Below are 25,591 nucleotides of genomic sequence, written 5' to 3'. Positions count from 1 at the left end.
GTATGATGCCATTAAAATTGAAGTTCAAAAAACAGTTAAGAAAACAAAGACATGCTCATGATATAATGTAGAAAAAAATCTATAAACATAATACATAGGTGTATATTTCAGTAAATATATATATATGCATGTACATATGTTTTATATGTATAGAACACAGCCTGAAAGAAAATACTTCAAATTAACTCTAGGCTTATGGAGGATTTTTCTTCTTTACAGTTTCCTCTAGTTTCCAACTCTCTCTAATATACAATTTGTACAGTAAAAAACAAATTCTTAAATTTTAATTTCTAAAAATTTTAGGTCAAGTACATAGTAAGATAAAGATATAAATTTTTTATTTGTTTTTGCCAAAAGCCACTGCAAAAAATCAAAATAAAACTAAGCATGACATACAAAAGAATGCTTAAAACAAAACTGGTCAGTGTCCCTTAAACTAAGTTTCTGAACATGAAATCATGCTACTAAAATTGAGCTTTTGGTAATCTCACAATTTCAAACTTACAGATTCAATAAGTTCTAGAGTCTCTGCAAATTCTGGGATGGTCTGTAGAGAGGACAGCACAGCATTTGCCTCTACGGCCAGGAACTTTGTGGGTGAATTCTGCTGAGCAGACAGAGTTTGATTTTCATCCATACTGTAAAACTCACTAGTGTGCTCCTCGAGGCTATTTAGAGTATTAGACATGCTATCATCCATGAGGAAACTACCAGACCAGCTAGAAAAGCTTCCAGGTTGCTAAAAGTACAAAAGAAATGTGAATATTATTTGTCATTCTCAACCTAAGCATAAATTTGGATTTTAACTAAGAGTTTTTTCTAGGATAACATACATTTCACAAAAAATATAGTAGCAAATATACTGTCTTCCCTCAAAAGTCATGGTGAAATAAAACTAGCAAACTAGCATATGTACACAATATAGAGTTCAAACTCCCAGAATCTGGTCTCTCTCTACCTTTTACACCTCATATCCCAACACTTTCACTCATACACCCTCCTTCCAGGGAATACCGAATATCCAACTATAGTTGTAATTCCCACGAGTTAGTCTTTTACCCTAGAGTGCCTTTGCACATACTACTGGCTCCTTTTATCTAGAATGTTCTCCAATATAGGTCAGGGAAAATTTTTATTCTTCATTTAAGATACACTTCAAATATTGGAAAGTCCTCCAATTGATCATCCACTTTTACCTATTCCACCTACAATGATGCCGTAGTTCATCCACTTTGCTACAAAATAAACATTGCCTTTCAAGACTAGGCTAAAATAGAGTTCTTTGAGGAACCCTTCTCTGACTACCTATACCTCAGACACCTCTCTTATGTGCCCCCACAAAACTTTGTGACTTATTTTAACATACTACATCCTATTTCTTGTGTCCTCATTGCAGAGTAAACCCTTTGAAGTCAGGGATTGTGTCATTTTTATCTCTCTGAAGAAGTACAGTGGGCAATGGACTTATCTTTTGAGCTGAGCTTCCTAATATCTCATAATAAAAAAATAAGAAAAAAAGACCTTGAGGAGTCCTGGTTAAGAAACTATATGTAATTTGAAAGTTTTTAATAGTGGATCCTAAGAGTTCTCATCACAAGAAAAAGAATTTTTTCCCCTTTTTTTCTTTTCCTTTTCTGTTTTGTACCTATATCAGATGATAGATGTTAACTAAACTTATCGTGGTGATCATTTCACAATAGATGGAAATCATACGTGGTACCTTAAACATAAAGCATATAGCTCTCTCGAACAGACTTCTCAGAGGTGATGAAAATATTCTTATGTCTGAATCTCCTCAATATGAGAGCCACATGCCATATAAACAACTAAAATGTGACTAGTGCAACTGAGAAACTGAATTTTTAAATTTCATTTAAAATTAAATGGGGAAAAAAAATAAAATTAAATTAAATGGAGCTAATAGCTACCATATTTTAGAAAGCACATTGTCCTATCCATAGGAAGTGCTCAATAAATGGTACCTATATTTTTAAAACTAAAAACTACTAGAATGTGTTAGATATTCACAGTAACAAAACGTTCGGTTTCAAGTTAAGGTGAAAAAAATTTCCGACTGTTGCAAAATAAGTTCCACCTGTTTTAAAGTTCCTCCAAAATAAAAAAATTAAAGCACCCTTCCTTTATTAGCATAGCCAACTATGGAATTTGCAATCATTTCCTGGAGATAGGTTCCGAACTATTGCACGTCAATTAAATTTGAAAGTGGTAAAAAGATTCAAAAAGGTGAGTAGGCCCAGTGGAAAAACCAGAGGTACATTCAGACACACCTGAATATAAATTCCTAACAACAAACCACCTACTTCACAGTTAATATAAGGATTACTAAGAATACATAAAACATATCTATAATGGTTGAACATAATGGATACTTAATAAAATGACAATTATCAAATAATATTTAAGAATACTTTAAAAAAAAAAGAATACTTTATATGTGTATGGACTCTATTCCACTGGGTGCAGCAACTTCCCTCCAGAATCTAAAATCTCCAACCAGATATTTATGAAAGTGGATTTTAGATAAATAAGTTCTAAAAAAAAAAAGCTGTCTTCATCTTAATGTAAAATGCCATTTCTTGTAGCTAGTTACTTCTTGCCGTTAAATTAAAAATGATAGACTACTATAAAAAAATAAAAAATGGTTTAAACATGATACAATTACCTAACAATGTGGACTCTCTAAAAATAACTATTTCTTAATAAAACCAAAATTAATTTTAAAATAGGTATACTTTAGGTCTTCCTATTTGACCATGGTTTTTGCAGTTTTAATACAAAAACTATGCTTCCTATGGCATGTATCTTGTCTATTATAGTTAACAATGTTGTTTTTACTAATGCTTTTTTAAATGATATAAAGACATCAGCAGTTGCCTCATAATACTATTTCAAAAACTCGTTATTCTATTTAGTAATTTTGTATTAGCTCCCAATCACCCTGAGTGGACAGTCCCCTCATTAAGCCCCAGGCCAAGAGTAGCCCCTTCCTAAATGTAAAAAATCTCAAGACAGTAAACTTTTAAAATAGTCATTTAAGTATAAATCTTTTTTCTCTTAATCCATCTAATATAGCCTAATTTAGCTAGAATGATTACTATGTGTCCTAATTTAATACTCCTAATTGTTCCCATCAAGCAAATCCCAGACAATAGTTTTCACATGTGGTAACCAAGACCCAACATTCATATAAAAATTTCTTTAAAGAACATAAAATCTCAATGTTCCCTTTCCCTATATTTTTTAAGTTATTGTTTTTTTCCAATTTACCGAATTCATATTCTTAATATAGTAAATAGGAAAACACGTTCAAGGACAGAATAAAAGTAATTCTGAAGCACATAAATCTCTATAATTTATTGAATTCTTTATTTTTCAAACATTTTTTTCTATTAAAGATATCATTACAAGGAAGGCCTAAAATGAAAGCAAAGCCAGAAATCATAATAAAATAAAAGCAAAGCCTAATCTAAATCACATATCATTTTCACAAATATGTATATATACACACACACACACATATATATTGAAGATCATACCTTAGGTCTGCTTGACATTTACAACTAAAAAACATCTTAATATACAACATTGTAAAATATGTTCAAAGAGTTGTATATCAAAATCAGGCAACCTCAACATTGCAAATTAGAAAATCTATTTTAGTCTGTATTAAAATCTGGAGTCATACTGAATATGCTTTCCATGTGTTAGTAAATGAAAGTCAATGCTGATGAAAACTATAAAAGCACATGAAGGATTCTAACAAAATCTAAACACTTAAGCTTATTTCCTACCGATGAAACTCGCTTTCTTCTAACTTCATTCTCAGCTGACATAAGAAGTAACTCAAGTTCCTTTATTTTTTTTTCCTTATCAGGATCTTCATCAATGAAGGGTGGCTAAAACAAGTTAAATAAAAGAGAAAGGCCACTTAAATAAATGTTTTATTATTATTATTATTCTTAATTTTTATCTTCTATGCAACATAAAATCTATTTTCTCCAAGAAAGCTTAATACAACTAAATCCCAAATGCTCAATATCACAATCCCCCAGTATCTAAATATTTTCAATTTAACAGAGAAGATTTGGGAAATTCATTTTATTATTTTATTTTTTAAAATAATATCTATCTCCAACATGGGGTTCAAACTCATGTCCTGGATGGAGATTGAGAGTTACATGCTTTATCAACTGAGCCAGCCAGTTAGTTACCCCTAGAATTGGGAAATTTAAATACATTAAAAAACTAATAAATAAATAAATACACACATACATTAAAAAACTTATATTGTATCATCTATATCAATTTAGAAATCTATGTCTGGAGTCTGTTTTATTAAATCATATATATGCACATTCTATCCAATTTAACAAAAATGAGTCCATTGTCAACCTGAATGGTTTAAGTTGGAAAAATGTAAGGACCACACTGCTGGTGTTGTCAACCACCTTACATCTGTACAGTTTATATTTCTCAAACCCATTTATAAACTTTCTCCTTCAGTTACAATATTCAAAGTAAATAGAACAGGTAGTATTTTGTCCTAGTTTTATGAATGAGGAAATAGGCACTATTAGACTTTCAAATGTATGTTTGAAAGTGTTTTCATTGTTTTTGTTTGTTTGTTTTGCTATAAATAAAAAGCTACCTGAATAAATGCAGAAGAACTCTGAATTTGTTCTACACAATTGCCTTCAGGTGAAACATACTGATAGCCTGGGATCTAAAAAGTAATGAAAACATTAGTTATATATATAGCACTATATAAATTTTTAAAGTCTGAGGCAAAGCATAAAAACTCTTGACAAAATATCAGCATTAAAAACTCATGAAGTATCTCTGTTAACTTTGAAAATTCACTCATATAATAATTTCTAATTATATCTTTGTTCTCAGAATCTTCTAATAAAAAGTCATAACTCTTAGGAAAGACTTATTTTCTCCTGAATGAAATATGAGAATTACTTGGCATATATTTATCAGCCAATCATTCTGTTATCTACAATATCCAACAAATTATTTTTTAATCTGCTATTAGAAGGACTGCTCTATCTCCTGAAGAAGATAAAGTAATAGTGTTCTTATCTTTCAGAGGAAGGAGTTGGTCCATATGAAATACAAAGAAAAGACTAAAGTAAGTTTTTCAATATTCATACCTCTCTTACTTCTACCACCACCCCAGGCCAATCTCTGTGTAAAAAGATATGAAAACAGAGGCTTCTTCTATTACTTGTCTTAGAAAAACAGTAGGAATCACTCATGTGTTTTTTAATACTTTGTTTTTCTAAAGCATCTGTAATAAGAATTTTGAAGTTGCATATAAATTTAGTGTGCAGTGGTGGAAAGAAATAGGAGAAGATATTTTTAAAAACCTAAAAATCTAATAAATACAAATAATGAAATTGTTCTATTTTCCATTATGGCCTACCTAAATCACTATCTGATGCAGAATCACCATATGTAACTTCTAACATAGAACTTCCACAATACTTGATTTGTATTAGTTATCACTAAACTTTCAATGAATTAGAAACTTATTTTTCTCAAACTTTTCATTTAAATCTTTGACAATATTTCAAACCAATCCACTTTTTCTTTCAAGTCAAAATTAGAATGATCTTTTTAGTAGCTTAAATGAGTTGAATTATGAATACATATATCTTTCAAGAATTATCAAATGTATAATAAACAATTCTTAAACTACAAGAAATATTATTTTCCAATATATTTTGATTGAGATTGTTAAATACTCTCTTGACCCCAAATAACTTTTAAAACTATGTTTCTATGAGTTAAAAAAATAAATTTAAATGATAACCTTTCTAAGACAGAAGCAGAATGTTTCAGTTTATGCTGCTGAAATCTAGGACTCTAAAGGAAAATGTAAAGAAACAGACAATAAAAACCTTAAGGTATTGAGTATCAGCAGATAACTATACTGTCTCCACGTTTTCCTATTTGTAAATTAAGATGTCATTACTTTTTAAAAATGGTTCTTTTAAAATTATGTCCAAAAAAATGTTCATTTAATGAGGTAAATTCAAATAAAATCTGTGCATACTAACCACAGATTTTTAACACCCAAAAGATTAAGTCAGGACTTAATCTTTACATTTTATGTAACAAGAACCGAGAATTGCTCAACATGAAAAATGGCATGACAGACAGGCAGACAGAAAAATAAAAAACAAACCTTATGAAAACTCCTAACTAATTTCTTGCAGAGAAGAAAATGCACTGTAAGGAAAATAGAGCTTGCCCTATCCTGAGCTTGGGGAATCTCTATTCAAATGAACCTGTCTAAACAAAGACTAATATCACATGGCTGATTGGTTACTAGGGAGAGAAGCAAAGTTGAATGCCATCAAAGAATCAATTAATTATTTACCACACCTCCCAAAGATGAATGGATTTTGACTATTTTCTCCTTAAAACCATTTTATACACACTTACCTCTTAGAGATAAGCAATACTACAATTACACAAAATCTTTTTTAAAAGGAAACTATAATGGATGTTAAAGCACAAATGACCATAAGCTTTGAATCATAAATAAGATTCAAAGAATGATAGCATTAGGAAATGTATATACTAAGTTTCTTACCAAGATAGTATAAAAATTACATATAAAAGGAAACATTTCAATGAGTTTGTTTCCAAAATATTTATCAATCAAAACAAGTAGAAAGTAACCTCCATTAATGGTTAACAGCAGTTACGGCAATTTTTTTTTCTGTTTGGAAATTTAAATGTCTATTCTTCTTAATATATGTTGTATTTGTCCTATTAAGAAACCAAACATCCTCCCATTTAACAACTAAAGAAATTTTTTAAAATAATAAAGGTATTAAAAATATGTGCCTGAACAGGTATGTAAAACTGATTCTGGGTTTGCAAATGGTCCATAGTCGCACAAGGTTTGTGTTGAAGTTTAGATGAAGATCGTTCTGATTTTATTCCATCTTGTAAGTAGCCCTCCTGTTCCACTTTTCTTCGCATGGTAGAATTCCAATGATTTTTGATAGAATTATCAGTCCTAAGAAATGAAAGTGTATAATTTAAAAAGAAAAAAAGGATTCCATAAATTTTAACACTGTATGAAGTTCACAAAGTACTTAAAACAATTTTTTACAAATAATGAAACTAGGTACTTTCTCAATTCAAAGATAAGCTGTCAGTCAGACACAGTTCGAAACAGTGAAAATATAACAGTGAATAAGAAAGTTCCTGTTCTCATGAGGCTTACTTTCTTATTGAAAGTGTGGCAGCACAGGAAGGAAGAATAGAAAAAAATAAATAAGAAGAAAAACATCAGTGCAAACTAAACTACATTAAAAAATCATATACAAAAAAAATCATATACCATGATCAGTTAGGATTTATTCTAAGGATGCAAGGATGGCTCAATATCTCCCAAATCAATCAACATCATATTAACAAAATAAAGGATAAATCAATAGATGCAGAAAAAGTATTTGATACAATTCAACATCCATTTATGATAAAAAAAAAAAAACTCTCATCACAGTGGGTACAGAGGAAACATATTTCAACATAATAAAAGCCCTATATGACAAACACGGCTAACATCATACTTTATGGTAAAAAGCTGAAAGCTCTTCCTCTAAGATGAGAAACAAGACAAGGATGCCCATTCTCGCCACTTTTATTCAACAAAGCTTTGGAAGTCCTAGTCAGTCACAGTAATCAGACATGAAAAAGAAATAAAAGGCATCCAAATTTGAAAAGAAATAAAACTGTCACTATTTGCTAATGACATGACTATACATAGAGAACCCTAAAGAATCCACCAAAAAAAAAAAAAAAAAAAATAGAATAAATGAATTCAGTAAACTTGCAGGATACAAAATCAGTGTACAGAAACTCTGTTGTGTTTCTAATACAATAATAACTACCAAGAAAAAATTAAGAAAAAATACCATTCACAATTACATCAAATATAATACCTATGAATAAATTTATCAAGGAGGTTGAAAGACCTGTACTCTAAGGCATTGGTGAAAGAAACTAAAGATGGCACAAATAAATGGAAAGATATAGTATGCTTATGGATTGGAAGAATTGTTAAAATGTACACAAAAAGCAATCTACAGATTCAATGCAATCCCTACCAAAATACACAATGGCATTTTTCATAGAGCTAGAACAAATAATCCTAAAATTTGTACACAACCACAAAAGGCACCAAATAACCAAAGCAATCTTGAGAGAGAAGAACAAAGTTGGAAATATCACACTTCCAGATTTCAAACTATAGTACAAAGTGATAGTAATCAAAACAGTACGGTAATGACACAAGATAGAAACAGGTCAAAGGAACAGAATAGAAAGCCCAGAGTTAAACCTACACTTACACAGTCAATCAATCTTCAACAAATGAGGCAAGAACATACAATGGGGAAAAGAAAGACAGTCTTATCAATAAATGGTGATGGGAAAAGGGGACAACTACCTGAAAGGATGAAACTGAAACACTTTCTTATATGATATACAAAAAAACCCTCAAAATTTAAAGACTTAAATGTAGGGATGCCTGAGTGGCTCAGCAGTTGAGCATCTGCCTTTGACTCAGGGCATGATCCCAGTCCAGGGATCGAGTCCCACATCAGGCTCCCTGTGAGGAGCCTGCTTCTCCATCTGTCTGTGTCTCTGCCTCTCTCTCGGTGTCTCTAATGAATAAATACATAAAATCTTAAAAAAAAAAAAGAAGACTTAAACATAAGACCAGAGACCACAAAACTACTCAAAGAAGCCCTTGAACACTGTTCTAAGCAGTACTTTCTTGAATCTGTCAGGCAAGAGCAAAAAACAAAAAGCACTACATCAAACTATAAAGTTTTAATACGGTGAAGACTATCAACAAAACAAAAAGGCAACCTACTGAATGGGAGGAGATATTTGCAAAGGATATAACCAATAGGTGTTAAGATCCAAAATACATAAAGAATCATACAACTCAGTATTAAAATAAAACAAAAAATGAGGAGAGAACATGAACAGATTTTCATCTGTATGAAAGAAGACATGCAGATGACCAACAGACATAAAAAGATGTCTAGTGAGCACTAGGGACACCTGGGTGGCTCAGCAGTTGAGCATCTGCCTTTGGCCCAGGACATGATCCCGGGATCTGGGATTGAGTCCCTCACTGGGCTCCTTGCGGGAAGCCTGCTTCTCCCTTGACCTGTGTCTCTGCCTCTCTCTCTCTCTGTGTGTCTCTCATGAATGAATAAATAAAATCTTAAAAAAAAAGAGAGAGAAAGAGATGCTCACTAATCATCAGGGAAACGCAAATCAAAACTACAATGACATATCACCTCACACAGGCCAAAATGGCTACTATCAAAAAAGACAAGAAATACAAGTGTTGGCAGAGATGTGGAGAAAAAAGAACCCTCATGAACTGTTGGTGGGAACACAAATAGATGCAGCCACCATGTTAAACAGTATGAAGGTTCCTCAAAAAATTGTAAGTAAAACTATCATATGATCCAGTAATTCCATTTCTGGGAATTTATCTGAAAAAAACAAAAACACTAATACAAAAATACATACACACCCATGTTCACTGCAGCGTTATTTACAGTCAAATTATGGAAGCACCCAATTAGTTACTGATAGATGAAGGGAAAAAGATACGGCACATGCATACAATGGAATATTCCTCAGCTATAAAAAAGAATGAAATCTTGTTATTTACAACAACATAGATGAACTCATATGGTATTATGCTAAGTGAAAAGAGTCAAATAAAGATATATACCATAGAATTTCACTTATCTGTGGAATCTAAAAAACAAAACAGAACAGAAACAGACTCATGGATACTAAGAACAATGTGGTGGTTGCCAGAGGGGAGGGAGGTTGGGGGGTGGGCAAAATAGGAGAAGGAGATTAAAAGTACAAACTTCCAGCTATAAAATTAAAAGGATATGAAGATACAATGTACAGTATAGGGAATATAATTAATGATATGTAACAATTTTGTATGGTGACAGATGGTAGCCAGATTTAGCTTGGTGATCACTTAAAAATGTATATAAATGTTAAATCACCATGTTGTATATCTGAGAATATATAATATTTCATGTCCACACTTCAGTTGGAAAAAAGCAAAGAAAAACACCAGTGCAATACAGATCATTAAAGCAGAAATAAGAAAAGTGAGTAACTAGGGTAATTTGGTAGGTGGTCCAGGAAGGTCTCTGGGTGACAGTGAAGCTAAGATAGAATGACAAGAATGAACCTGCCATACAAGAGGAGGAAAAAAGAGCATTCCAGATAAAGGGTATAGAGAGGGCAAAGACCTAAAAGCCAGGAACAAACATGGTCAAGAAAAGCAAACCACAAATTAGAGAATCCCAATATTCTTTCACTAATGAGAATACCTATGTTGGAAAGACTTCACTGTCTTTTCACCTAAAATTTCCTTTATAAAAATGTAAACCTTCAACCCACAGCTACTTGTAGTATAAATTTCATCCTTCATAAAGTATACAAACATTTACTGAGAACCAACTTTATGTTAAGGCACTAAGCTAGTTTCAATGGACAGTAAAAATATATATACATATATATATATAAAAGACTGAAAACATTGGAAGTTCCTAAACCAGGTTCAGTAACATGCAAAAAAACACTATGCTTTAATTTCCTTAAAAGACAGCATTGTTTGCTTGGCATATTTCATTAGTATATGAAGATTAATTAAGTATACAGGTAAAAGCGTTTTGTAAGTGATGAAGTACTATACAGAAACTACAGCAATAAAAAAAACATGCATACCTTCCGAGTGAGATACGGATTTTCCCAAGGTGTTGGTCTACTGTACTACAATCAGGAAACATTCAAACCAATGCAATCAATGTACAGTATACTTATAGTATACATATACACAGAAGGGCATATCACTTTCCCGGAGGGAAATTCTGTGTTTTAGCCACATGGATATATATACTACTCCCATGATTTGAATATCATAATTAAGAACTGAATTTTCTCTAATGAACTTCTGTAGTTTACTTTGCTATTCTCAGATCTTGTGCATAGAATCCAATACGAAAGAAATCTCTTCAGGACACCTGGGTGGCTCAGTGGTTGAGCGTCTGCCTTCGGCTTATGCCATGATTCCAGGGTCGGAGTTCCACATCGGGCTCCCTACATGGAGCCTACTTCTACTTCTCCCTCTGCCTATGTCTCTGCCTCTCTCTCTCTAGGTCTCTCATGAATCAATAAATAAAATCTTTAAAGAAAAAAAAAAAAGAAATCTCTTCAATTTAGATTCCATTCCAACCAGGTTTGTACAAAGAAGATCTGTCTGACTGGCATTGATAGGTAAACAATCTGGGGAGTACATTAACTGTTCACATAACCTAAAGGTCTATCATTTTACTGCACAAATTAGTGCTATTATTTCATTTTTTTTAAGTAATTCTATGCCTTACACAGAATTTATTACAAATAGGCCCAAAGGGTTGCTTGTCTAAATTTCATTATAAATAAAAGTCAAAGGGATTATCTGCAAACATACCTAATAGTAACTTAATAAAGATCAAGTTTAAGTATGGGAAAATATATACGTTTATATAAGCACCTTCCAGGAAGTAGTTTAGCAATTTCTGCCCAACGATTTCCCAACCGCTTATGGGCTTCATAGATGATCCTGTCCTCCTCTTCTGTCCAAGAAGATTTCTTTACTTCAGGATTCAGATGATTATGCCATCTTTCTCTACATTGCTTGCCTATTCTTCCTTTCAAGTGTTTTGCAATTAAAGACCATCGTTTTGGCCCATATTTCTGAACTAATTCAATAACCTAAGAAACAGAAAAACAAAGTTTAAAAAAGCATTACCTTTTTAAAAAGAAATAACTCATGGGGATGTAATGTATAGCATGGTGACTATAGTTAATAATACTATAATGCACATCTGAAAGCTGCTAGAGATCTTAAAAATTCTCGTCACAAGAAAATAATTTTTATAGTATATTGTGACAGATGCTAACTAGACTCATTGTTGTGATCATTCAGCAATATACAAATAGCAAATCATTATGTGGTACACTTGAAATTAATACAGTGTTACATGTCAGTTATACTTCAATTAAAAAAGCATCACCTTGATAAAATTTTAAAACATAACTTAAGAATACTCTTTTTAATGCATTAAATACAAACCACAACAATTTTACTAATACTCATCCATCATTTATTTGCCAAGTACAAAAGTTGACCCCAAAACTTATCAAAAATACAAGGTGCTAATTAAAGTGAATTGTAAGTTAAATTGTTTTCAATGAACATTAATTTAAAATAATAGTAAAAGTGTTGAGACTTAAAGATTATCTACTCTTGTATTTTTTTTTTTTTTTAAAAGAAGCTTCAGCTCAAAGACAAATCAGTTTGGAAGCAGGAAGGATCTACATATTTATTGTCTTTTCATTTCTTCCTTTCTCACACTAAAAGGCTACAGGTAACACACTATAAAATCTATCTTTGGCCGTCAGGTAAGTCAGATCAGTTCTGAGCCTAGTGAACATTTCTTTTTTTTTTTTTTAAGTAGTAGGAAACATGCTCTAATTCCCCAACTACATTAATGTTTCTGCCATAAAAAACATGAACTAAAGGGCAATTCCTTGTGGAGGGCATCAATATTCCCATTCTTCTCAAACTTTTATAACACAAAGATTTACCCTAGTTTTTAAATCATCCAATCCTTTAGAAACACAATGCTCTGGTATCTACCTTATTCTAGGGCTCATTATAGGTAAAGAGGGATAGTTAAGAATGACTTTCTTACTTATTATGTAATCAGATAAAATAAAAATAAAAATTAAATGGTTTTTAAAATGGTAACTCAGTTTTCAACAAGAAGCTATACCCTAAATGTTGCTAACCTAAGCTCTAAATAAGATGACTAAACTGATGGCATTTTTTCCTTCTGTAAAAAAATTCCCAGAAAGAAAAAGCAATACATATTATACTTGGCTTGACTCAATTCAGAAAAACTACACTTCAAGACACTCAACTTTCAATTCTTCTATAAGCAGCACCCAAAGGAACAAAATCAAAGTGATTTAAACATATCCTTTGTGACAAAACAATACATTAGGAAGAAAAAAAAGCCAGTCCACCTACACAGTCAGAATAAAGAATATGAACACGTTACCCTCTGATCTTCTTCTTTAGTCCAGGGACCCTTTATCAATTCTGGATTTAAAACTTTCTGCCATCGATGCTGGCACTGAAAATCTGAACGATTCTGGGAAAGAATTGATTTTGTGATTGAACAATTGTTTTCCAGAAAGCAAATCAGCCTAACTCAAAAGAAAATCTTCAAGAATAATGCATTTAATAACATTCTTTAAACTGTAGTATTTATTGGGGTGCCTGAATGGCTCAGTCAGGCTGCCTTTGGCTCAGGTCATGATCTGAGTCCAGGGATCAGCCCATGTCCTGAGGCTCCCTGCTCAGCAAGGAGTCTGTTTCTCCTTCTCCCTCTGGCCCTCCCCCCAACCCTGAGTGCTCTTACTCTTAAATAATTTTTTTAACCCTTTAAAATGTAATATTTATCTTACACACCTGTGTCTTAATTCATATTTAAATTAAAGCCTTTGGCAGGGCTTAGACTATATATATTATTTTAATTTATAAGTATGTATCTCTACAGTGTGCCTCATAACATAGCAAAATGCAAAGCTATAACATAGATACTGCCATAAAGAAATCTAAGATTGAGGAAAAAAAGGGAGTAAACAAAACTAAACAAAGCAGACAGATGAACTCAAAGAGCATAGCAATCTGAATTCATACAGTACATCAGTACTTAACTCTAACTTTATACAATTTAAAAACCCCTAAAGATATTACTAGACCACTGCATGGTATTTGAAGGATTTTCATAAATGATAATGTCCAAGTTATCAAGAAAAAACTAAATACATCTATATGAAAGATGTGCATTACTTATCAGTTAAATTATTTAAGTGTTGAAGCTTAAAAAGTAAATTAATTTACCAGGATAGGAAAACTTTATGTAGAAATATCTCAAATTCCAAAAATCTCTAACAAATGAAGCTTTAGTCACTTCATGGCCTAGTAACTCCTACATATAATATATATTAATAATAAAACACTTAACTTCATGAGTGATTCAGAGTTTACAAAAATATGAATTCATATACAGGATTATGGATAATGTTGTTTACCAATAGCTGTCTTTGTGCCAGCTATTAAAAATAATCAAATTATTTTTATTTAAACTGAGTTTCTTCATTTATGGCTTCTAAACATCAATGCTGATCCATTGTAAGGCTATCATTTTCTTCAAAATAATCAGGTAGTTCCTGTACGTCCTCGTACCAGTTCTTTGTTCCCTTCATTTGCTACTGTACCACTGAAGTTAAACTAATAAAGCTAAAATAAATTTTTCTAATTTAGCTTACACTTATTGAACACCTGCTAAATGTTAGGAAATGCACCAAACATCCTATATGTTATTTCTAATTCTCACAACAATACTACAAAAACAAGTACCATTATTTACATATTATAGATAAGGAACCTGAAAATCAAAGAAGGTAAGTAATTTTTCTAAGACCAAACAGCTAGTAGACCTGACACTTGAATATAATTCAGACTTACTCCAAAACTTATGCTTTTTCCATTATCTGGTCTCAATTTTCAGGTTATGTTGAAAAACATCATAACAACTTAGAAAGAACATAGGTAACCTAGCTTCTGAAACCCACGGTAGTCAAAACAGAAATTCAGATAGGAATATTTTGCCTCACTACCTTTATTGTAGTAAGAAACAAAAGGACTGTATGTGAAGATACTTTGTAAATTATAAAATTACATACTAATGAACAGTATGTGAATAGTATGATGAACCATTAAGTATAATTCTTTTAAAAATCAATAACACCGTAAAATGCAAACATTAGATGACAAACTTTTCAATAGATCTTTCTCTGATTTTATCGATCAGCTACCAAAAGACTTCAATGTATTTAACTTCTTTCAAATGTTTTTAAACATTTATCAGTAAATATTTATTTATAAAGCCCTACCCAAACTTTGTATCATTTTCATTTTAGATTAGTAATCTTTTTAGGCTTGTGTATAAACTAATTACCAGAAAATCAGACTTTCTGACCTTTGGCCACTATAGAAAGATCAGAACCACCAAGATGTTTTCAGAAAGGAAATCAAGTCTAAAATAATGAAGACACATTTATGAAAAACAGTAAATTTAATCCAATGACCTATATCATCTATGTTAGAAATATGATAATAGTTCACTTACTTGAAGATGACTAGCAATTAGAGTCCAATCATCAGTTCCATGTTGTTCAACCAACTTCTTTAACTTATCATCCTATTAAAGCAGGAATGAAAATTAGAAAGCCTTTTCCCCCCACCTATTCCTCTATCCCTAACTATAGATAACTCTCTAATTCTTTCATGTCATATCTGATGGCCATCTGTAGAAGGACAAACCACTATAATACAAGTTCTCCCATTTACTATACTGTTTCTATCAGTCTCAACATCCCTTCGCTATTCACATCGCTGGTGGAAGAAAAATATGTCACCTTAGTTGATGAATAACTTTTCTCCTGTTTTGCTTTTCAATATCTTTAATATCTTTATTAAATATTATTAACAAGTAAATACCAGTATGAAATTAGTAAACCTTATCATATAATTACCTCATCTCTTGTCCATTTTACTCTGTTCCAGAGTTTCTTCAATCCTTTTTGTTGTGGTACTTCATAATCATGATCAGCATACTGAAGGTCATCATCCTCATCCTCACTAAAAAACAAACAAAAATACCCCTTAATTGTGAAATCAAGAATTTTATGTAAATTTGTGATTTCAATCTTGAATCTGTGTATACAGGTATGACTGAAGAAGCCTCTCAGGCTAACAGACATACATCCAATTAGATTATTCAAAATATAAAAAATTTAGAGTTCTACAACTGAAAATTGCTATAGTTCTTATTGACACCAGAAAAATGAGATGCCACCAGGGGTCAAGTGATAACCTCTATGTCATGCTAAGGAATTTGACTTTTATTCTTTATTTGACCTTTATCCTAAAGAGTTAAAGGACTTTAAGTAAGGGAAAGACAAATATCTCGTGTTTCAGAAAAATCATTGGCAGAAATGTGGAGAAATGGAGAAAGGAAGATCAATTACTAATCTTTTACAATAACCCAAGTAAGAAAGTATTGGAGCCTAAGAATAGTAAGGGTAAAATACTAAACATAGTTACATCCAGTTAAATGAAACAATGGAAGAAATGATTCATTAGCATTACTAAAAACAACAAAATTAAAATATGTAAAAATAACTTGATCAAGGTATAGTAAGCAATGACACACTATTATGTTGGGCACCTGGGTGGCTCAGTGGTTTGAGCATCTGCCTTTGGCTCAGGTTGTGATCCTGGGGTCCCAGGATCAAGTCCCACATCCAGCTCCCTGCAGGGAGCCTGCTCCCTCTACCTCTGTCTCTTTCTGTGTCTAATGAATAAACAAAATCTTAAAACAAAACAAAACAAAACAAAACACTATTGTGAGATATATTAGATTTGAACAAATGGAAAAAACATTCAGACCCCATTCCTGGATAGGAAAACAGATGTCCATCCTCCTAAATTAATTAATAAATGTATTTTTAAATTTTTTTTTTTAAGTAGGCTCCACACTGGGTGTGTGGGCTCAAACTCATGACCATGGGATCAAGACTTGAGCTGAGATCAAGAGTCAGATACTTAACTGACTGAGCCACCCAGGCGCCCCTAATTCATAAATTTAATGAATAAAAATACCATTAGATTTTCAGAGGAACTTAAACATGTTGAATCTATATAGCTCATATGGAAAAATAAACAATTAGCACTATCTAGTATGAAAACACACTGTAGAGAAACAGTAAATAAAACAGATTAGTACTGGCACATGAAAAGATACACAGGTCAATGAAAAAGAATAGAATATCCAGGAAAAAAACAAACCCAAAAGGGAATTTGGTAAATTGTAACAGTAAGACATCAAATCAGAGGGGTAAAGATGGACTTTTCAATAATGGTAAGACACAGGGTAGCTATTTTTAAAAATAAAACTTGAATTCTACTTTAAAAAACTTCAGGTGAAGCAAGTATCTCACATTTTTAAAACTGAAATCATAATAATACTATTTTTTTAAAAAAAGGACAGAATTCCATCTTTTTATATCCTTGAGTAGAAGAGATTTAAATATAACAAAAATCAAGAAACCACAGAAGAATAAATCAACTAAGGCAATAACAGCAGCAACGGAAAAAAGCATGTGAAACAGAGATGTTAAAAAGGTGGAAACAAAAGAATTTTACAAGGAATCAAGGATGCCTCCAAAACTTCTGACTTTGGGAGCATAAACAAAGCTATCCACTGCGATGAAGGAAAAACAGAATTTTGAGAGGGAGAAGAGAATGGGGCTAGGCACTTGGGAAATATACAAGTGAATATATCTAGAACAGCACTGTCAAATAGAAATATAACACAGCCACACATGTAATTTCCTAGTAGCCATATTTTGAAAATAGAAACAGGTCAAAATAATGTTATATTATTCAACCCAAAATATTTTAAAAATTACCACTTCAACACCTACTCAATATAATCATGAACTAGTTTACATTCCTTTCTTCTGACTAAAGTCTTCAAAATCTAGTGTGCATTTTATAGTTAGAGTACAATGCTATAAAGACTATCCACATTTCAAGAGCTCAATAGCAACATATGGGGAATGGCTATCCTATTGGGGAGAGCAGATCTAGGAAGGGAACTGGGCACATGGATCCTCTGCTCAGGTATGAGGCCTAGGATAGACAAACAGTTTTAGCAATCACCAGCATACAGAAAATAAAGCCATGAGGACATGAAGGACATGCCCCAGAAAAGAGGGCAGGTCTTTATGATAAACTAAATTAGAGGATTTTGAGAAGATTGAATAGAGTCATGAACATCTGAAAATAATAAGCTAATATTTATTTAAACTTTCTAAGTACCAGACATTAGGTAGTCTATGAAATTTCTTTCTTAAAACCCCACAACATCCCCAAGAGGAAATTTTATTATTCCCACTTTACAGAATAGGGACACTTTGACATAGAAACGTGACTTCTTACCCAGAGTCATGCTAAATGTAGCATGGCTGAACTCCAAAATTCACTATTTAACCAGTATACTACCACATACTAGAAAAACAGGGAAGCAGATATCAAGAAGCTGGAAGAGATCAAAGACAAATCTGACATAGATTTTGACATCAGAACAAGTTTCTAGATATAACTTAACTACTTAATTTGCATCTGTGGACATATTAACCTCTTAAGGCTTTAGGTTTATCTGTTTGTGAAATGAGGATAATCTCACCTTCTTTAAGGATAAAATTAAACAAAAGAACACATAAAACACCTCATATAGCACATGACACAGAAAGGTAGCTCACTATTAGTATTATGTACACTGGATTTGCACTGCCCAACAATATTCAAGATTATTTCTACTTTACTAGATTCAACTCTTTCCAAAAATTCACTGATTTCAAACAGCTAAAGTTGGATTTAACTTTAATACATTTAAGAACATGTGGGTAGTTCCTAATATCTACATACAGTGTAATTCTTACAAAACTGAAAAATCAAGGCCTATATTTAATATATATACTGTCTATAGATCCTTTGCAGGAACTTCTGATTTCCCTTGATTTGTCGGTTCTATAGGACCAAAATTCTTTTTTTTTTTTTAAGATTTTATTTATTCATGAGACACACAGAGAAGCAGAGACATAGGAGAGGGAGAAGCAGGCTCCAGGGAAGGGAGCCTGATGCAGAACTCGATCCCAGGACGCTGGGATCACAACCTGAGCCAAAGGCAGATGCTCAACCACTGAGCCACCCAGACTTCCCACTTTTCTTTTCTTTTAAGAAGGCTCCAGGTCCAATGTGGGGATTGAACTTGTGACCCTGAGATCAAGAGTCACATATTCTACCAACTGAGCCAGCCAGGCACCACCCAGCCCCCCAAACCCCTCACCTCCCCGCCCCCCTGCTGCTCCCAGGACCAAAATTCTTCCTCTCTGACCAAGCAAGACACCATGATCCCCAACTCCCCTACCTATATAGCTACTTATCTGCTTCAATTCAATGCATTTCAACATTCCAATGCTCTCTCCCTAAAGCCACTGTTTATTTGTAACAATATTCTGCCACTCTTACGCTTGTTTTGTTAAAGTAATATGAAAATAAGGACACAAGTTTAAGTAAACATTACCTGTTATTTGCTGCCATCTTCAGCTATCAGAAATATCACCTGATTAGCCAAGATTAAGTACTTAAAATGAAGGCAGTTCAGGATCCAATGACTTAATACAATTCTAAGGCTACCAAATCAGAAAAAAAAAACACCATATTGAGACTTTCTATCCAATCTGTATGTACTCATAGCATCTACCCTTCCTTTTTAACATTCATCTTACATGCCAACCTTCCCAATCAAATATCAAGTTCAGGAGCGCAAAGATCATATCTGATACATTCACCTCTCAGCATCAAGCACAGTACCTGTAATATTTGTAAAATAATGAGTAATCAACGGTCTTCCTTGCTCTCTTACCTCCTCCAAGTACTCGGTATTCCAAACTGCCTCACTCCCTTCCAACCCAATGAAAACTTCCATCTCCCTCAATACAGCTGATCTCAAGTGGATATGAGAGAGAAAAATTTTTTTTTAACGAATGAAAATACCACTAGGAGAAGAGGAAAGGCATTCCCATTTATTAAAAAGGGACTTTCAAAATCCAAATGCACCTCCAAGTGGTAGAATTTTAAGAAGCATAACCTGCTGAAACAAACAAAATATTCAGTACAGAAGGGGTTCTTTGGGGAGTCTATTAATACTGCCTAACTTTTCCTAGAACTGTCCCCAGCGACATTACCACTTCCTGCCATCCCAAACAGCCCTCAGTTGTGCTTTTCACAGGTTCCCCTCTTCGTCCCTCCCCTTAGATTGCAACAGCTTTCACAACAGCATATCTGAGACTACTTTTAAAAATTAGGTTATTTCTAGATCAAAACAATGTTTAATTTGGGGACTTCCCTATATAAATATTGAGTGTTCAAAAAATATATCACATCTAATCTGTACAAAATTCACTGTAGGCTCTTATAAAAATATTTTATATTAAGGATATGAGTCCAAAGATATTACTTTGATCAAAAGACTAATTTCCAGGGAGTAATTTTCCTAAAAACTTATTAAACTTTAAAATTTGGCCTTATTTTTTAACCACATGCTTGATTTGTGAGAAATTTCTATTTCTACATGAGGTTTCATTCTCTGTTTTGCATCAGCATGGTCATCAGTTTCGGAGAGTTATACAGCCCAGTCAATGTTCAGGAAGCTGGGTTTTTTGAGTGGGTGAATGCGAGGTAAGATTAAAGTAGAATTCTTAGAATCATCTCTACCACTGGGACTTTCCTGGAGTGTATCCACCTAGCTACTTCTCAGTTTTAGCATAAATTATTTCTATATTAGTTAAGCAATTATTGAAAGAATGATGTAACTTTTAAATAAATGTGACCGAGTAAGATCCTAGAAAATTATCAATATCACTAGCTATAACAGAAAGGTGCCTGAGAATATCTACAATTTGCCAAAAAAAAAAAAAAAAAGAAAAAAAGAAAAGGGATAAAAAACCCACAGATAATTCACCAATACTGTACTTTGACCATTGCTTAATAATGGTTAGACACCATCAAAACAAATCTGTTCTATTTTCTGCCTTTTAATATCTTTTAGCATTTTTATACTGTAGCAATCAATGATGATAAGACATAATAACTAAGTAAAATCAACTCCTTACTACATAAACAAATAAGCCATTTTTAGCCTAGGATGACTAATCTAAAAGACAGCAAAAAAATAGGTGAAATTATTTTGCTAGCCACAAGCAAAAATAGAAAAGGAATTTGGTTTCTGAATCTTCATCCAGGACTTGGTTACCAGAATTACTCTGCCAGTTTTATTTTTCAAGTCAAAGAAAATATTTATTCTTTAATTGTCTAATATATAAGCTAAGCACTACATTCAAATGAAAAGGGTTCTTTTAGATTATGAATGAACAAAATGATTAGGGTGATTATGAAACAGCAAAATGAAGCACGTGTACACAGAGACAAATAATAGGACTCATTAGGCCAGGAACATGGTTAAAAGAAACTTTACACTGGGTGTAAGCTAATGAGTAAGCCATAACTTAACCGGTGAAATAATACACAAACTATTCATATTTGAAATATTAAGATAAAACATTAGGGAGAAGTTCAATTTTAAAGGATACTAATTATTCCACCTAAAATAGGAGTAAACTGAGGTATCAAAAGGAAGAATTTGAGAATTTAAAACTTACTTTTATTTGAAAAGAATCACTGGCTCAAAATTAAAGAATTATCAATAGTTCTATAAAATTTGCTCTAATAAAATCACTTCAACTTGATCATAATTTAAGTTACAAACTACATCAAATCTGAAGTTTTTATCAAAATCCAAAATTCCAAGTTTATTTTAAACTGTCTTGACAGGGTAATTCTGCATTTTTTTAAGTCCAATCGAATTCAAGGTATGAAAATTTACGGTTGATTTAATAAAGTGAAATCAGGCCACCCGGTGGTTAATATTATGTACTGCATACTTGAATATTTTATTTCCAAACCTGAACTGCAAACTAGCATCATTACTGTAGAACAAATTTGACTTCATTTAAGCATTATTAATAGCAAAACTGAAATTAACACTGAAGGGAATTCTACCTACCTACTTATAAACAAAAATGATGACTGAACTTTTCTATTTTTTTGAATTAGTGTGTATATTTTTAAATAAGCAAAGATGATTATAAAAGGGTTCAAAATAGAATATATATTAAAACTAGAAGTTACCTTACAGACCATAAAGTCCAAACCCCTAGATTAACACACTTAAAAACTGGGACATAGAGTTTACTTGCTTTCCCAAAACAACAGCACTAGTTAACGACAAAGCTGATTAAAAATCAGTTCTCAAAAAAAATAAATAAACCAGTTCTCATTTTCAGTATTCTTTCACCCATTTTGTTGGAAACAACATAGTAAAATTGCTTCTCACACACAGATAATCCACTGAAGAGTATTTTCCAATGTAAAGGCTGGCATTTACCTTTCCAATTTAGTGCAGTCACAGGTCATCAAGTGTAAATACCTGAATGTTATTACTTAAACAGGTCTTCTAGCTTCTAAATGACATTTTTATAGTTTATTTTTAAGGGTAGATCTGGCTTTTAAAAACTAAAATTAATTACTCAATACATAAATATGCTTAAAAATCAAGTACATGCTAATAACATATACCAATTTTGGTATTGCCTGTAAATTATATCATTAAAACACCCAATGGGATCTAAAACTATTTAAAGTCACAACACAAAATGAGCCTTTTCCTTTATGTAAATCTAGATCAGAGATACTATACCTATCTTAAACAAAAATCAAAAGAGCCAACATCCTCCAGTTCTTTCACCCTAAGGTAACAGTTTTTTTTTTAACCTTTTTTTCATATCATACAGAAAAAGGCATATTAAAGGATTTATGCCCATAGTCTTATGTAAAACTTTTATACTGCAAAGTAGAGTTTTCACTCAAATACTTAAGTAGTTGTATAGTAGAGATCTTAAATTGACTAAATTTAATTTCCTTTCTCATTCAACTATAAATTAGGTTCCTATTTATTACTAAGATATTTAGCCAAGAGGCAAGAGACCAATAATTTCGCCTTCAAAACATCTCACATTCTTTTATCTTTTAAGATAAAATGTATTTTCATATACAAAAAATATATAATTTAGAACATAAAACACATTCAAATATGAAGACTCTAAGATATACACCATTTGGAGATAATTTCTCACCACATCCTCTACCTCTAAACTCCCCATAAGAAGCATAGCTTCATCCCACTGCATTTAATTACTCCAGCCTTATGACTTTTTAAATCACTCTATAATACATTTCAATACATACAGGTGACATGGAACAAAAATGAACAGTACAATTAATGTTTAGCTCTCAAAGCTCACAATATTGTCACGTTTAGCTCTCAAAGCTCACAATATTGTCAATAAAAGAAAATAACTTACACAGGCAAATTAGTCATTAAATCACTTCTCCTTTCTTAGTCTATTATTATGAAGCATACAAAAACTATGAAATGAACAGACAAAATCAACTGCAGGACATTCAAGCATCAGTGTCTAACCATAACTAAATGATGATGATAGTATTAGCTAAGACACTCTTTCAGAAAGGATTAACATCAATAATACTGATAGGCAGATGATGCCACACAATGAACATAAACAAATTTCTGTTTTTGAGTTGACGGAGCCACTTTGTTACCTTGCTTAATGAGGTTATTTTATTTTAAAAATTTCATATCTTTAAAAATCCAAAAGAAAAGGCCTAAACCAGTACCTCAGTAATTATAATTACAGGGGATCTATCTTTTCTGAAGATTAAGAAGTTAATTAGAGCAGTGATTCTCACCTGGGTGATTTTGCACCCCCCCCACCCCCCCCCCGCCTTGACACACATTTGGTGGCATATGGAGACATTTGATCGTCACAACTGGGAGAAACAGGGTGTTACTGGCATCTACTGGACAGAGGCCAGGGATGCTGTCAAACATACTACAAAGCATAGGGCAGCCCCTCACTACAAAGAATTATCTAATCCAATATATCACTAGTGACAGTCTGAAAATCTTTATCTAGGACAGGTGGGTTTCTATGAGTGTATGTATATATATTTGTTCCACCTCAAGAGTCTGACCTACTCTGTAGTTGCCACAAAATAAGCCTAAAAAGGGCTTAATTATTTTATGCTGATTTCTGCAAAAATACCTTATGTACAGCGGATGCTGTAATAAATTAATACAGCAACAAATATCTGTAGTTATTGCCAACTTTTAACAAACCCCTACACTGAATGAATCCTAGTACTAAATTTCAACTTAGGAAATACATCTCTAGTTAGGACTTTAAGGCTGTGGACCTAGATAAACAAAAACATTTGGAAATCCTGCCAAACATCTTCTCAGGTTTATTTAATACTACTGACAAAAGACACCTTTTTTTTTTGTTGTTTTGTTTTTTTTTGTCATCTAAGTGGTTACTACACACCATTTATATGTAGCTACTATAGTAACATATAAATAAAAATTAGATGAGTAAATTCCTCCTAGCAAGTTCTCCAACAAAAAAAAATATGCCCTACCTCTCTGGGCCAACACTTAGTTACAGACAGAGCCAAACATGGGCACGAAAAATATTCAGTGAATCAAACATTGTTTTAAGATCAAGCCACTGGTAGTAACAGTGTGGCATCTTCCCAGCAGAAGATATTAAAAATACATGAATAAAGCTAAGAACATGGGAATGCTAATTACAGAAAACACCAAAAAGGTCCTCTCTCCTCAGCTATTGCCCAGAGGATTTTTCCATACCTGTCAAGGTAGCAAAGATGGCAGAGGGGTCCCAGTGCAGGTTTATCACAGAGTTCCTACTTTAACTGATGGAGTAATTCAGAAGAAAGGAGTCTCCCCGAACAGCATTTTCATGCCGTCCGGGCTGCACATCAGCACTTTGACACGCGGAGGGTCCTCCCTGAAAGCGCACAGACTTACCTGGCAAGAAACCGCGACCAAGAAGTGGCTGTGAGAGACTGAGGTCTGGACGTGCGCTGTGGGGAGAATCGACTCAAAAAGAGCAATCCGGGCATTAGTTACTCACTTTCTGCGCCTTAGGCACAGTGGTCCCCAACTCTCCACACGTCACGGCTCCGATCCGGCTGGCCGGGCCGGAGCGCCTGTGGGGCACGGGAAGGAATAGCTCTGCCCCAGTTGGCGACGGCCTAACGGGGAAGCACTGGGAAAGGGAAAAGGAGCTGAGCCGAGACTGTGCCAACAGGCCTGAGTGAAAGGGATGTCACCCACCTGCGCGACCTCTTCGCCATCCTTCAAGTACCGCATAGGCGCGGGCTGGGCGGGGACGCAGCTCAGCCTCCTCCAGCCTCGAGCGAACGCTCCTCGTCCCCGACCCTCCGGCCGCTTTCCTCGCCCCCTGTCCGCGGCGACCGAGAGTGGAACGCACGTCCCCGGCAGGGCAGGACGGAGGGACGGAGGGACGGAGGGGCGGACCGTGACCCGCCCCCGGCCCGCAGCGCCGCTCCTAGCCCCGGCCCGGCCCGGTCAGGGACGCCCCCAACATGTCAGCAGGCGCGCTCCCGCCCTCCGCCGGCCCCTCCCGCCGCCTCTCAGCCTCTACACAGCCGTCCCAGCTCAGCTCCGCGGCGGGCGCCGACCCCCGCCCTCAGCCCGCAGCGAGCAGCTCTGCAGGGCTCGCAGCCTCCTGCAGGGTTTTGTCCGCACCGCCGAATCTCGCGCCCAGCCTCCCTCAAGAGCCG

At 33.7% G+C, this 25,591-nt stretch overlaps 1 protein-coding gene across 2 annotated transcripts in view; it reads right to left on the bottom strand.

Annotated features, from left to right (window-relative positions):
- Positions 1-25,581, bottom strand: part of MYBL1 (MYB proto-oncogene like 1) — a 37,116-nt gene extending 11,535 nt beyond the window's left edge. Inside the window, exons 1-9 of one of the 2 annotated variants that reach the window (XM_077876736.1) lie at positions 25,122-25,581; positions 15,754-15,859; positions 15,348-15,419; positions 13,209-13,301; positions 11,636-11,856; positions 6,883-7,057; positions 4,670-4,744; positions 3,813-3,917; positions 506-739 (exon numbers count right to left, since the gene is read on the bottom strand). In XM_077876736.1, the coding sequence (XP_077732862.1) occupies positions 506-739; positions 3,813-3,917; positions 4,670-4,744; positions 6,883-7,057; positions 11,636-11,856; positions 13,209-13,301; positions 15,348-15,419; positions 15,754-15,859; positions 25,122-25,141 (1,101 nt within the window). In that variant the 5' untranslated portion in view covers positions 25,142-25,581. The remainder of the gene's footprint in view (positions 1-505; positions 740-3,812; positions 3,918-4,669; positions 4,745-6,882; positions 7,058-11,635; positions 11,857-13,208; positions 13,302-15,347; positions 15,420-15,753; positions 15,860-25,121) is intronic. The other variant, XM_077876735.1, reaches the window with a different exon arrangement.
- Positions 25,582-25,591: the final 10 nt, after the last annotated feature.

This window comes from Canis aureus, chromosome 28 (genome assembly GCF_053574225.1).
Source record: "Canis aureus isolate CA01 chromosome 28, VMU_Caureus_v.1.0, whole genome shotgun sequence".
Taxonomy (NCBI): Eukaryota; Metazoa; Chordata; class Mammalia; order Carnivora; family Canidae; genus Canis; species Canis aureus.
Note: the sequence above shows the minus strand (reverse complement) of the source record. Positions and strands in the feature narration are given on the sequence as shown.